Raw genomic sequence first — 12,792 nt, 5'->3', positions numbered from 1 at the left:
TATATCATTTTAGAGCTTAAGTGACTATTAAAAATATATGTATCTAGGCACATACATAATTTTTCCACCAAACAATGTGTATCCACAGCATGTTTTATTAAAGCTCAACTTTTATCCTTTACAAGCAATGGAGCATCGAACTCAGTTGCATAAGAAACAGAAATCTTACAAAATACATCTCTCAAACACTTGTCCATTAACATCTTGTCTTTGTCATCCGAAATGAATGTTCTCTTGCCTATTTTTTTGTGAGACATCGAATAAAATAACTTCTTCACTCTGTAAGTACTGATTTCATAAGATCTAATCAGCAAGTTTTGATGATTCATCATTATGACGACATCGAATCATTCTATTGAAATCTTTAAATTCATGAAACTAAATTTTACTTACCATTTTAGATGATTCAAGAATAAGTGGCACGTTCATTTAAGGGGAGATTTGTTCAGATCTATCATCATTCTAGAAATAATTGAGAGTTAGCTAGCTTTCTTAAAAAATATTAAATTACGAGTGTGGCATAAAGTAATGTATCATAGATACATCTAGGCTATATTTGCTACTAACTGATGATAATTTATCTATCTTTGATGAATGGTTATCAGCTTCTTTCATGTTGGCAATACTCTATTAATAAATAAGTATAATTAACTTAAAGCAAAAATCAAATAACAACTAGAACGAATGGTCATCAGCTTCTTGCATGATACTTTCACAATTTCAAAAAAATCAGATGGTAATTTGAAAATAAAGATTGAGTTATCCAATTTCATTCACATGAAAATAAAAAAAAAATTGCACATTCAACTAGAGTACTCATCGAAGTCGTTGAACCATAAATATTTGCTCTTTGGACTTGGAGAGTTCTGACTTGACCTGCCAAGTCATGAACCATTTTACACAGACTCTCATTTTTCTTTTTCAAGACTTCATTAGTTATTTTAGGGCTCCACAGTAAACTAAGAGTTGATCCTATCCCTAAACAATGGACCATGTTCGGCCTTTCTTCGCCAAACTGTTTAAAAAATACCTCATCCTCTTTTGTATCTTTAAACATCTCCTGTTGGCTCCAGTAGAAATGTATTAATTACAAGAAACAAATATTACAATAAAAATAAGACAGACCTACGGTTTAGTTGACTGATAAAGGATACTTATAATGAGTTCAGCAGCAGCATCATTTACAGGATTACTATCCTTTTTAGTATGAGTTTTGGCCCATAAGCGGGGGCGACTCAATTTTTTTTCTGTTCTTTTGAATTGAGTATACAACATAAGAAAAGATTAAAGAAACATAATAGATATATTTCTCAAAGCAAGCATTTAAAGAAATTTAGATGAATTTTACCTACAGATGATTGATTTGCATAAAGCTCCTTGTTCCTGCACAATAGACGTACTTGAACTTCTTCTTGCATTCAACGTTGGTATCTGTTCTATTATGCCATTGTTCCATATATACTAAAATTTAAGACCGACCTCAACCATGACATAAAAAATTGATCTCAACTAATGAAAGATAATAATTTTTATATACCTACCACCGTAGAATAGACCAACTGTCTGTAGCATAGCATGATTCCTATAATACAAATACACATAGCATGCTTAAGTATTTTAATAGGAATATATAAATGAAATCTAAAGCAACCAAATAAATTTAATAGATGTTTATGGTCGAATACCTCCTTATACGTGGCTGACTGACTAAGCTCAGATTCCTAAAATAATCTCAAGATAAATTTAGATTTATGAGAAAACAACACACCAATCAAACTACATAAGATTTCAGTTTATAAATTTGCATTGACAGAAGTATACAAAATCGTATGTATTATAAACTTGCATTGATAGAAAAAAATACTAACCAAATGCCTAGTATGGATGGTCATGCTAGCCGAATCACCGGTATGGGCAATCCAAGTTGATTGCTTGCAGTTTTTAGATGCAATTGATGACTTCTTCTGCCACTCTTCTTTCTTCCATTCAACCATCAAGCTCCTCCATTTCACAATGGTCATACTACCAGGCAGATTATCAATTGACTTAGCTAAATCTTCTCTGATCTGAACTGAAGTTAACATCCAGCCTAACTCTCATTACCAATAAAAATATGAAAGATACCTTTGGAGAAACATTACCCAATAAAGCTGACGTCCAATGGAGAAGATGTTTGCTTAAAACTAGCTTGCATAAGACCTGCAATCCAAAATCTTAGAACCTCTAGTTCCAAATTGATAATTGAACTGTGAACATCAACATGGACCATCAACAATAGACTACACATCTATAACTCAGGCTACATTAGAAGTAATTCATCAAATGTATGCTCTGTATTTATGATATTAAAGAATTAGGTAACTGTCTAAAATCCTTTGCTGCTCTCCTTCTCTGAAATGAACCAACCCATACCGACCTCCAATCTCCCTCTACTGCTATCCTTCTCTGATCGGAACCAACCCACACCACCCTAAAATAATATATGCCCGAGAAAAAATCCAAACCAGATGCTAAAATCCCCTCTAATCTCCCTCTACTGCTCTCCTTCCCTTCCCGGAATCAGCCCACACCACCACAAAACCCCAATCGGATGGTAAAATCCCCTTCGATCTCCCTCTGCTGCTCTCCTTCCCCACAGATCCCGAAATAAGAGAATGAAATTAAAAGCAAAGGAAATACCTTTTTATTTTCTCGTCTATCCTCTCTCTGCTGCTCTCCTTCCCCACATATCCCAGACAAATGAATCTAAAAGCAAAGGAAATACCTTTCTATTTTCCCATCATTCCTTTATTCTTCGTTGATTTTTTCTCTATTTTCTCTGAAATTTTCTCTGCTTCCTGAGTCTTGATCAGGTGGGAGGCTTGGAGCGGCCGAATAGGGAAGCTCAGAAGACGGCCGAATATGGAAGATTGGACTCCAACGCCATCGCTAGTGGTTGGTGAGGATGAGTTGGAGAAGATCGGGTGGGAGGCTTGGAGCTGCCATATAGGAAAGCTTGGAAGACAGTCGAATAGAAAAACTTAGACACCGATGCTGCTACTAGGGGTTGGGAAGGATGGGTGGGTATCCATTGGGCCGCTGCTGGGGTTGGGGGGGAGTGGGCACCTATTGGCCACCAATCGAATGCGAGTGAGAGAGAGAGAGAGAGAGAGAGAGAGAGAGATGGCTGTGGGGCAATGGGTCGGCTGAGAGAGAGAGAGAGGATAAATTAGAGGGAAAGAGAGGGAGTGAAAATGAGAGAACTAAACTTAAAGAGAGGGAGTGAAAATGAGGGAACTAAACTTAAGTTCTTTTTTTTAAATTTAGCAACGGAATAAAATTTTGTTGTAATTCAATTAAAAAATTATATCTTAATTTTTATTTTAAATTAACTTGTAAATCGATGCGAAGCATAGAATTTTTTTTTTTACTTCGGTCTTCGAGTCGTTTGCCCTCCGCTGCTCCCTTGACGCCCTCCCTCTCCCCAGCCGTGACCCTCCATCTGCGATCTTCTTTTAAATACAATATTTTTATCAAATAATTTATAATTTAATATAATTTAATAAAAAAATTTATACTTTATTTTAAATATTATAATTAATTAACTTAATTAAAATAATTAATTAATATTTAAATTAAATATAATATAATCTAATATATCTAATATATATATATATATATATATATATATATTAAAATGAAGACATCTGTCTCCATCCATCATATGTCATCAGAGTAGATGCCTTTATCCGCCATATATCCCTAGCCTGCAAATAACTCGGGTTGATCCATGATCCGACCTGATCTGACTCGTGTAGACTCGATCCGAATCATTTTAAAGGACCCACGGATTCAAATCAGACCGTAAAATTAGATAGCTTTTGTTATAGTGAGCCTTGATCCCTTCCTGATGGTGGCGGCGATGGTGGAGAGAAAAAAGAGAGATGGAAGAGATGAGAGGAATTTAACTGAAAATAAGAAGAGAAGGATGGGGGAGAAGAGCGGCGATGGGTTGGAGACTATGGAAAAGAGGTCTGGCCACCATAAAGTTGGAGGGAAAAATTCTCCCCACACTCCCTCTATCTTTTTTAGGTTTTCCTTTTCCTTGTGATCAATAAATTAGTGCATATTTGAGAAGGAAATAGAAACCAAATGGCTGGATGGAAGTAGGAGATCGATCCTTGGATGGGAACACTAATCGAACGGTTTGCATGTGAAGTGAGATGTGAACGAGGCCAGCTTGGAATTATCGGCTTGCTATTTGACTTGGAATTTTTTTTCTTCTCTACATGATGATGTTTTGTCAAATAAAATTGGTTTGGATTGCGTAGAGGTTGATAAAAAATTTGTTGGTTTAGGTTTGTCTTTAAAAATATTAAGTCAACTTCAAATGTAATGGAGCCGGTTTTTTTATTTATTTATTTTAACACTCTTTTCTTGGCATCAATTATTTTCCGTTAATACTTAGTATATTTTTTAGCAGATTTGAGTTACCTATATTTATCCACTAGTAAATTTGATTTCTTCATATTTAATCATTGAAACGTAAGTTAAAAATTAATTATAATATTTTTATATTTGATAAATGTGGATGTATATAATTTTTTTTTAAAATTTGATTTTTTACCCCAAAAATTGTATAATAATCTTTCAAAATTTTATAAAAAATCATGATATTCCGAGAAGTAGTTCGATAGAGCAGAAAGCAAGGATCTGCAAAAGGCAAATGTGAACCCGGTAGGGAAACTCCTCTCCCCCTCCTCGACGTAAAGTACCCTCACTCCTTCAGCTACATGATGACTCCAACAACACTTGCATTACTACGTACAATAGTACTTGCCTGGCGAATTCTCTCTCCCACCGATGAACAAAGGAAAAAAAATTCAGGGCCTTCTATTCTATAACCAACTGGAAAGAAAAGCTCAAAAATTTATAGCAATGGAATTTGGATACCTCAGTAGCAAAACCTGAATAAGTAAACTTGGCTTACCCTATATGTAAATCGAAAGATATTTCCATCCATTTATTTTTCTAGCTTTTGCTAGATAGATTAGGTTCAATACTCATCATAACATTTGATTGTCGAATCCAATGCTAGTCACACTTCATATCATGGACTGCTCTCATGCTTGAGGTGCACGCTTATATGCACATCACTTGGACATGGCTGTCGATAATGCAATATATGCAACCAGCATTTCATCGGGTCTCTCTGGAAAACTCCCTTTCAACCACCCATCATGCGGTATATATCCAAGAGGAAAACCACCATATATATGCTTTCATGAAAGGCTAGACAAGGGTATGTACAGGCTTGCCTACACCATAGTAGACTTTAATTGATCTTAAAATGGCTAAGCATGACGACACTAATACATCAGATCCCATCAAAACTCCGTAATAGTATTAGGATGGATAATCTCTTAGAAAATCCTCGTGTTTCACCTTTTAAAAGCCACCTCAAAAAGTAATGGCAAGGCTTATGCACAGCCTTACAAACAATTATCTTTCTGGTTGCTCCAGTGTTAACTGGCTGCCTATGTGGTGTCATATACAAACTGCTTACTGCCCGTCGGCAGAGCAAGTTACATATATGTGAGATTTCCAAGTTAACCAAGCATTTCTTATTTGAGAACTTAGGAGAAGAGAGTAGCTATCAAAATTAAAAAATATTTGATAAGAGAGACACCCTCGGCATTAAATCGATGATGTATTCATGTTTGATCATAGTGATATGCCATGCTTGCTACTGCACAGAGAGAAGAGCCGAAAAAGGTAATGACTAGGTCCAAAGAAAGACAAACTTGCTCATGTCCTAGTCCTATTATGCTGTGGAAAATCTAGACCACAGCCCCTCATACGGGTGGATTTGATGGCATGGCAACCATTTGAACTCCGGAGGCCTGGTGTTTACTTCTCAATCATGAAGCTGATGCAAAGGACAACCATGTCCCCTTAAAGCGATCAAAACCAACAACTTTCCCTAAACTAATCTCTAGCCTCTCTGAATCCGGGCTACACCAACCAAGTCCTGTTCGGGCCCAAGGCTGAGATCTATTCCATAATTTGGACCCAACACCATCATAGCAAGACTAAACGCTACAACCACGGGAGGGTCGTCAAGCTTCTGTCACCGATGACTTCACCCTCTGAAACCCAGAGCTTTGGATTGCGTGGTTCTCCACCCTTTTTGGTCGCCAGACATCAAGATAAGTTACCAATAAGAGTTTGAGACTGTTTTTCTACAAAGAAAAGAAAGAGGGGGGGGCGCGGTGGGGTTGAGTCCGTTCTCGGACTTGGGTGGGTACGGAGAAGAGGAATCCTAGGTCATCCCACCTTTTTACTGCTACCTCCCCTTCAGCTGCCAAATACTACCAACCAACATACTCTTTGGAAATGAGCCTCGGCCTTGGTGCTTCGTGTGGTCAATTCCCTACTCCCCACAGCCCTACAACAAAACAAAGCAGAAGCTGCCAATGTCCTCTGGCCAGTGAATCCCTGGCCAGAAGATAGCAGCCATGCTTGACCTCGGCCGTCGGTAAAACATTAGGCTCTGCGATCAAGGCTGAGGTGGCAAATAGCTCGGTCTTTGTGGCTCAGTAATTGTGAGTCTTTGTGACTCACAATGTAATGTCTGATGATTGGGAAATAGCATGCGCTCTAGAGTACAACAAGCAAAAATTGAAGAAGAACCAAAAAAAATAAATTAAGAATGCTTTGTGCCATCATCATCTGAAGCCTGAATTAGTTTTAATTCCTGCCAGGATAGGGATTTATACTTAGTATCCATCATTGATATGAGATATAAAATGTCAATTCATATTTCTTTGGCTGATGTAAACTGCTGTCTTTGTCCAAACTTGTGAAGGTAATTCCCATGTACTTTTGTCCAGGTTATTCCACTATATGCCACTTAATCTTCGCTTCCCTATCTAGCTAGAAAAATCTAGAGTATTAGTCGATACGGTATTATATTTTACTTAAGATACATTAGTATTTATCGACTATCTTACGTGGGTGTCTAACTGTTAGGTATTACCGATGAATAGAATTTTAGATTGTTTATTTTTGTCAATTATGTCAATTGACAAACAATACTTCTCGATTGATCTAGATGTACCAGGTCAGCTATTAAGATGGATGATGCATTGGGCCATAAAAGTCTTGCAGGAAGACCCAATCTATCAAAGGGAGGCTGCAACTGCTCCCAGTTTTGACATTGTCAAAATGGTAAGCCAGTTAACAGGCTATATTATTTTTGGGAAAAGCATGCCCAAGTCTAAGTCCATTCATTTAAAAGCTGGAGCAGTAGTCGATGGAACCGGATTGCCATTGGACCCATTCTGGGTTTGTTTAAATGAAGAGAAACAGTAAGGTGGAAGACAGCCCGGGCCATATTGGATAATATCCTCAGAGAGAAGGGAAAAAAAAAAAAAAACTATGAGGGAGGTGGGCTCATGCTCTCATGTCTTGGGAGTCTTGGACATGGCTCGTGCTCATAGGTTTCATGGACGTATCCTGCTACATTTGTACCAACCCTGAGCAAAAGGCATAATATCAACAAACACTTGTGACCAGGGGATCCCCTCCGATTATTGCGGTCATAATTTTCTTTTAAGACCTCTAGTAGTGGTAGATCAGGAGAGACGGAAATAGGGTGGGAACGTCGACATCTAATAGCCTTCATGGAGGGGGGAAGGGTACGGAATCATACAACACATGACAAAAGTCTTAAAACACGGCACGTTGCGTCCAGATGAGAATGAAGGTGGCTGCGGCAAAGAAAGTAATCTAGGGGAAGGTTAAGATGGCAACTCTTGCATGAAGGCTTATTTTTGTCATATTTCTCTCCCCGTAGAGAGAAAATTAATGTGTTCCAGCTGAGTGATTCCAGCCAAATTCACACCCGTGCTAATTCGTAGGAGTAGAATTAAACGAATCTAAGACTGGACAAAAATATGGCCACATGCAGGATTAGAGAAAGTCGTGTTAAGTTGCCAGGTTTCTCTAATAAGAGATTGGCTACAACGGGAAACCAAGGTATACCTTAATTACATCGAGTTAGGTTTATAATACTATCCTCCTCAATGATAGTTTCTTTCTCCGTAGCCACATAGTGACAAACAGTTGGCAGGAAACATAGATGATAGAATGCCAGGGATCACCACTATCAAGTCTGATAGAGCTTAAGGATTCGTATCGATATTGGATAAATAAATCTTGTAGCAATCCTTCGGCAGGGATCCGTCCATCAAGATCAAATCGCTAGCACGACTCTCCAACCCCACGCAAGGAAAGCCGCACCTATCTATATTTACACCGTTCACGTTGGCGGATGGTGGTAGTCGGTGCCCGAACATCCTAAGTTTGCAACCCCCCGTTCCAGTGGACTTGCTCCATGGCCACTCCACGTGGACTCGATAATGGCCTATCGACGGCGACACCTCGCGGCGAATCACGCTTCCCCCACCTCCCACTGCTCCCCTCCCTCTCTTCCACCCAACTCCATCCCTTTCCCTCATGCCAGTATCCAACGCCTAGAATTCACCATAACACCAGTGACCAGAAAAAACTGTAAAATTCGCAGGAAAATGGTACATCATAACAACTTTGACCCCAGCATTATGATTGATATCATCCTTCGTGCCTGTGGGACCCATGTTAGCTGTATGCAGGGTGCGTTCGCGGAGCAAGATTTCCGGTCCGTGTAGTCTCACATGGAGAGGGGGGCGAGGGTTGGTGGGTGCGAGGGGCGAGGCTGGGGAGAGGGACTCGAGGGTGGGACCAGGCCGCGTACGGTCAAGGCGCGATCTGAGGACCGATGAATACGGACGGATTGCTGGGCCCAGCTCAACGTGGGTGGTTTCTGCTTAGGTTCAAAATATTAGAAGAAATAAAAAAGAATTTGGATAAGAAAAGGAAAATAAAGAAAATAAATGGGCCGGACTCGACGGAGAAATTTTTCCACGAATTTGTATTAAAACTCGCGGCCAAATCCGGACCGTCGATCCGGAAAGCACAGGGGACAGCAAGTGCGTGCGTCCTATGAAAAAGTAATCTAATCACAACCGTCGCTGGCGGCACAACTTGAGATGGAAGCAAAGCGAAGGTTTTAAGATCGCGCTCTTTTTGTCCCCTATCCCGCCTCTTCCCCCCCGCCATAAGTGGCCGCCAGAACGGCCCCGTTTCGCTTTTCCACTTTACCGCGATGCTACATCTCGGCTGTCGGTTGACGATCAGTAGGCTGGCAGCAACAAATTTTGATATCATGATGGGAAAGTGCGATACATGGAAAGCAGCGCATCCGATCCATGTCTCCCCTTGATCCTCTTTTTATTATCTTAACACAAATGCTTCAACGTCGCACTTCCTGTTCCGTTCTCTCCTTTTTTTTTTTTTTTTTTCTTACTTACGGGAAAAGCATTAATTACTTCCACGACATTATTTGGTCTCACGCCTCCCACCCCCTGCTAACTCCATAAATAGCCCTCCTTCCTCCCCACATTTCCCCGCACACTCACTACTCTTTCTCTCCTCTGAAAGGATGGCCATTCTCCGCCTCGTAGCTCTCGCCTCTCTGCTCGCCTTCTTGGTGCCGGCGGCCGCCCGCATTCCGGGCGTCTACAGCAGCGGGCCGTGGCAGAGCGCCCACGCCACCTTCTACGGTGGCAGCGACGCCTCCGGCACCATGGGTACCACCCACATTCCCCTTCTAACTTCCTTTTAATTAGCAACAGTTTTTCTTAAAATTATACATGGTATGTTTTGGTCAGGGGGAGCGTGTGGATATGGGAATTTGTACAGCCAGGGTTACGGGGTGGAGACGGCGGCGCTGAGCACGGCGCTCTTCAACGACGGGATGAGCTGCGGGGCGTGCTTCGAGATCAAGTGCGCCGACGACCCGCAATGGTGCCACTCGGGGAGCCCCTCCATCTTTATCACTGCTACCAACTTCTGCCCGCCGAACTATGCTCTCCCCTCCGACGACGGCGGGTGGTGCAACCCTCCCCGCCCCCACTTCGACCTCGCAATGCCCATGTTCCTCAAGATCGCCGAGTACCGCGCCGGCATCGTCCCCGTCTCTTACCGCAGGTGACCTTCTGCTACTCCATTCTTCTTCCTCTGTCCCGGATCTCTCTTCCTTGGGAGGAATTTAAAATGTGTCACGGCGGTTGCCGGATCCGCGATCTCTCTTTCTCTCTCATCCGGACGGTCCGTGGCGATTAGATCCGGTAAGAGAAGGGTCGCTCTCGTAATTGACAGATGGTCTCTCGGATCCAGGTGGTCGCCGTCGAGGCTGCACCCTTTCCACTGGATCACGAGGCTAAGAGTCTGACCGTTGATAGAGCCGTTGCCATCCGTTTCGTTTTCCTATTACTTACCCAGAGTGTGAAGCTGGCTTACCAAAATTGCCCCCCGTATTCATTCAAATTACAAAACTGGCCCATCTTTCTTTATCCTTTTCTGTTTTTTCCTTTTAATGGCGATCGTAGAAACATGTATTATAGAAATCCATGCTGGAAGAAGAGTGATTGTTGGATGCTATCAAATCTGCGATCGCCGGTGACCCTAAGCTCTGCCTATACCCTTGTGAACAACCCGTGACTATCACAGTCCTGTCGTCCGGTCTTTAGGGCCTCCCCATCTAAATGACGAAAACACCCTTGTAGCATCATCCGAATATCGCTCGACCAAATGACCGTGGGAAAACGCGTGAACCCAGGAAAGTGGGGCACTGGCAGCGGCAGGACCGGCACATGCTTCCACGCACCTCTGTCCCATCTCTCCGCCGGGGTCCCCCTTCGGTTCTCTGGATCTATTATCGCTATGCAGGTTTATTAGATGTGTTTGGACAAAGGAATGGAATTGATTGATTTAATGGATGATGCAGGGTGCCGTGCCGGAAATCTGGTGGGATCCGGTTCACCATCAACGGGTTCCAGTACTTCAACTTGGTGCTGATCACGAACGTGGCCGGGGCCGGCGACATCGTGAGGGCGAGCGTGAAGGGGTCGCGGACGGGGTGGATGCCCATGTCCCGGAACTGGGGCCAGAACTGGCAGTCCAACGCCGTGCTGGTGGGGCAGTCCCTCTCCTTCCGCGTCACCGGCAGCGACCGCCGCACCTCCACCTCCTGGAACATCGTCCCGGCCAACTGGCAGTTCGGCCAGACCTTCGCCGGCAAGAACTTCCGAGTCTAATATATCAAATCCACGACAACAAAAAGGGCGGGGCTCCGAAAAAACAAGTTTGGTTTCCCGCCTTGGAGATGCAAGATACCTATGTTTTAGTTTCTTTTTTCTTTAATCTTCTTCGCGCCAGATTTTAAAGTTTGGTATGGATTTGTGTTGGGTTTTTGGTAGTTGTGAAAGGTGAAAAGGGTGGGATTGAAAGAGAAAGAGTGGGCATGATTGAATGTTGGCGAGTGGCTGTTTTTTTTTTTTTTGACTGTGGGATGGGGAGGAGAGTCAAGTGGAGGTGGTGTTACTTCTTCTAGGCAGTGGGATTATTAGACGTCGTAGCGGCAGCGGCTGAAGTGGCTGCAGAACCACTAAAGAAAAGTGTTCATGTAGCCCGCAGCTGCTTTTTATATATCTAACTAAATTGTCTGAATGAATATAATGTGATAATATAATATATAGTTGTGATGGTGATATCCCTGCTGGTATTGGATGATTGGAATATATGCTTGCTGTTATCGTGATCTATTTTAAAGGTTCTCTCTTATCTTAATATTTCATGGAACCACATCGAAGACCTTTTTTTTCCTTTTTCCAACCATCTCTATCTTCTTTCCCCGCCGCACCCCCGTCGGAAAGTGTGGCCGAGTAATGAACAAAAATAGAGGAGGTTAGCTGACAAAACGAGATCTATAGGCTATTGGTGCTTGCATTCTCCCAAAGGAAGGTATTTTAGCTCATGAGACTGCTTTCAGAGTCGCGGCGAGCCCAGACCCTCTGGGCATGCAGGCGGGCGAGCGGGCCACAGCTCATTCAACAACAGCAATCTTAGCTGGCAACCATGTTCACACTTTACACTTCCCCTGGAATTTGGAGAATTCTCTGGTATGAGAGAAGTTATCCATGCTTTTAGACACTTGCTATGAGTGTTCGGACTGACGTTGGTTGCTCCTCAACGTGAAACTTGGGTTTGGTTGATGGGACATTTTCTCTTAAGAAAATCTACAATGAAAATCCGGAGGTGCTCCACGAAGACTTTCTGATGTTTAAATTAATTGAAATTAAAAAAAAAAAAAAAGAGAGAGAGAGACGGTATGGATATTGTTCTCTGTGGATATATTTGATTGTTTTAGGATTTTTGGTTATCTCTTTCTATAGAGCTCCACATGGAGTTGTAGGTTGTTATATCTAAATTAAGTAGATCGTTAGGTTCTAACATTTGTAGATTGTTAGATCTTAATCGGATAGATTATTAGAATAAGAAATCTACTTTACTTCCTAATCTATAAATTATAGTCGTTTGTTGTGGGTATCAATTGTCTATATTTCAGAAATCATGGGAAGATTCTAATGGCCTAACCCACTATTGAGATGGCTAGTGGTTTAAGATTAACATAGCATCGAGATGTACCATCAGTTCAGATCCGAGGTTGTTGCTCCTAGATTGATTTTGATGATTACAAAGCAGATTGAAGGGATACAATCAATTGAAAAAGTCCTTATGCTCTTCAAGGGCAAAATCGTAATTTCACTAAAATCCTGATTTGATAGTACCATTTGGTAGAACAAATGATTTGAAATCTATTGGTGAAAATTTCATTGTGTTTGGACTAATATTTTTGAAGTTATGAAG

At 41.6% G+C, this 12,792-nt stretch overlaps 1 protein-coding gene across 1 annotated transcript; it reads left to right on the top strand.

Moving 5' to 3' along the window:
- The first annotated feature begins 9,454 nt into the window (after nucleotides 1-9,454).
- LOC105045654 (expansin-A4) lies at nucleotides 9,455-11,428 on the top strand. The gene is made up of 3 exons (XM_010924011.4): nucleotides 9,455-9,671; nucleotides 9,753-10,071; nucleotides 10,871-11,428. Exons 1-3 carry the CDS (start codon nucleotides 9,524-9,526, stop codon nucleotides 11,178-11,180), a joined length of 777 nt encoding a protein of 258 aa, XP_010922313.3. The 5' UTR covers nucleotides 9,455-9,523; the 3' UTR covers nucleotides 11,181-11,428.
- The last annotated feature ends 1,364 nt before the right edge of the window (nucleotides 11,429-12,792 follow it).

Source organism: Elaeis guineensis, chromosome 5 (assembly GCF_000442705.2).
Source record: "Elaeis guineensis isolate ETL-2024a chromosome 5, EG11, whole genome shotgun sequence".
Taxonomy (NCBI): domain Eukaryota; kingdom Viridiplantae; phylum Streptophyta; class Magnoliopsida; order Arecales; family Arecaceae; genus Elaeis; species Elaeis guineensis.
Note: the sequence above shows the minus strand (reverse complement) of the source record. Positions and strands in the feature narration are given on the sequence as shown.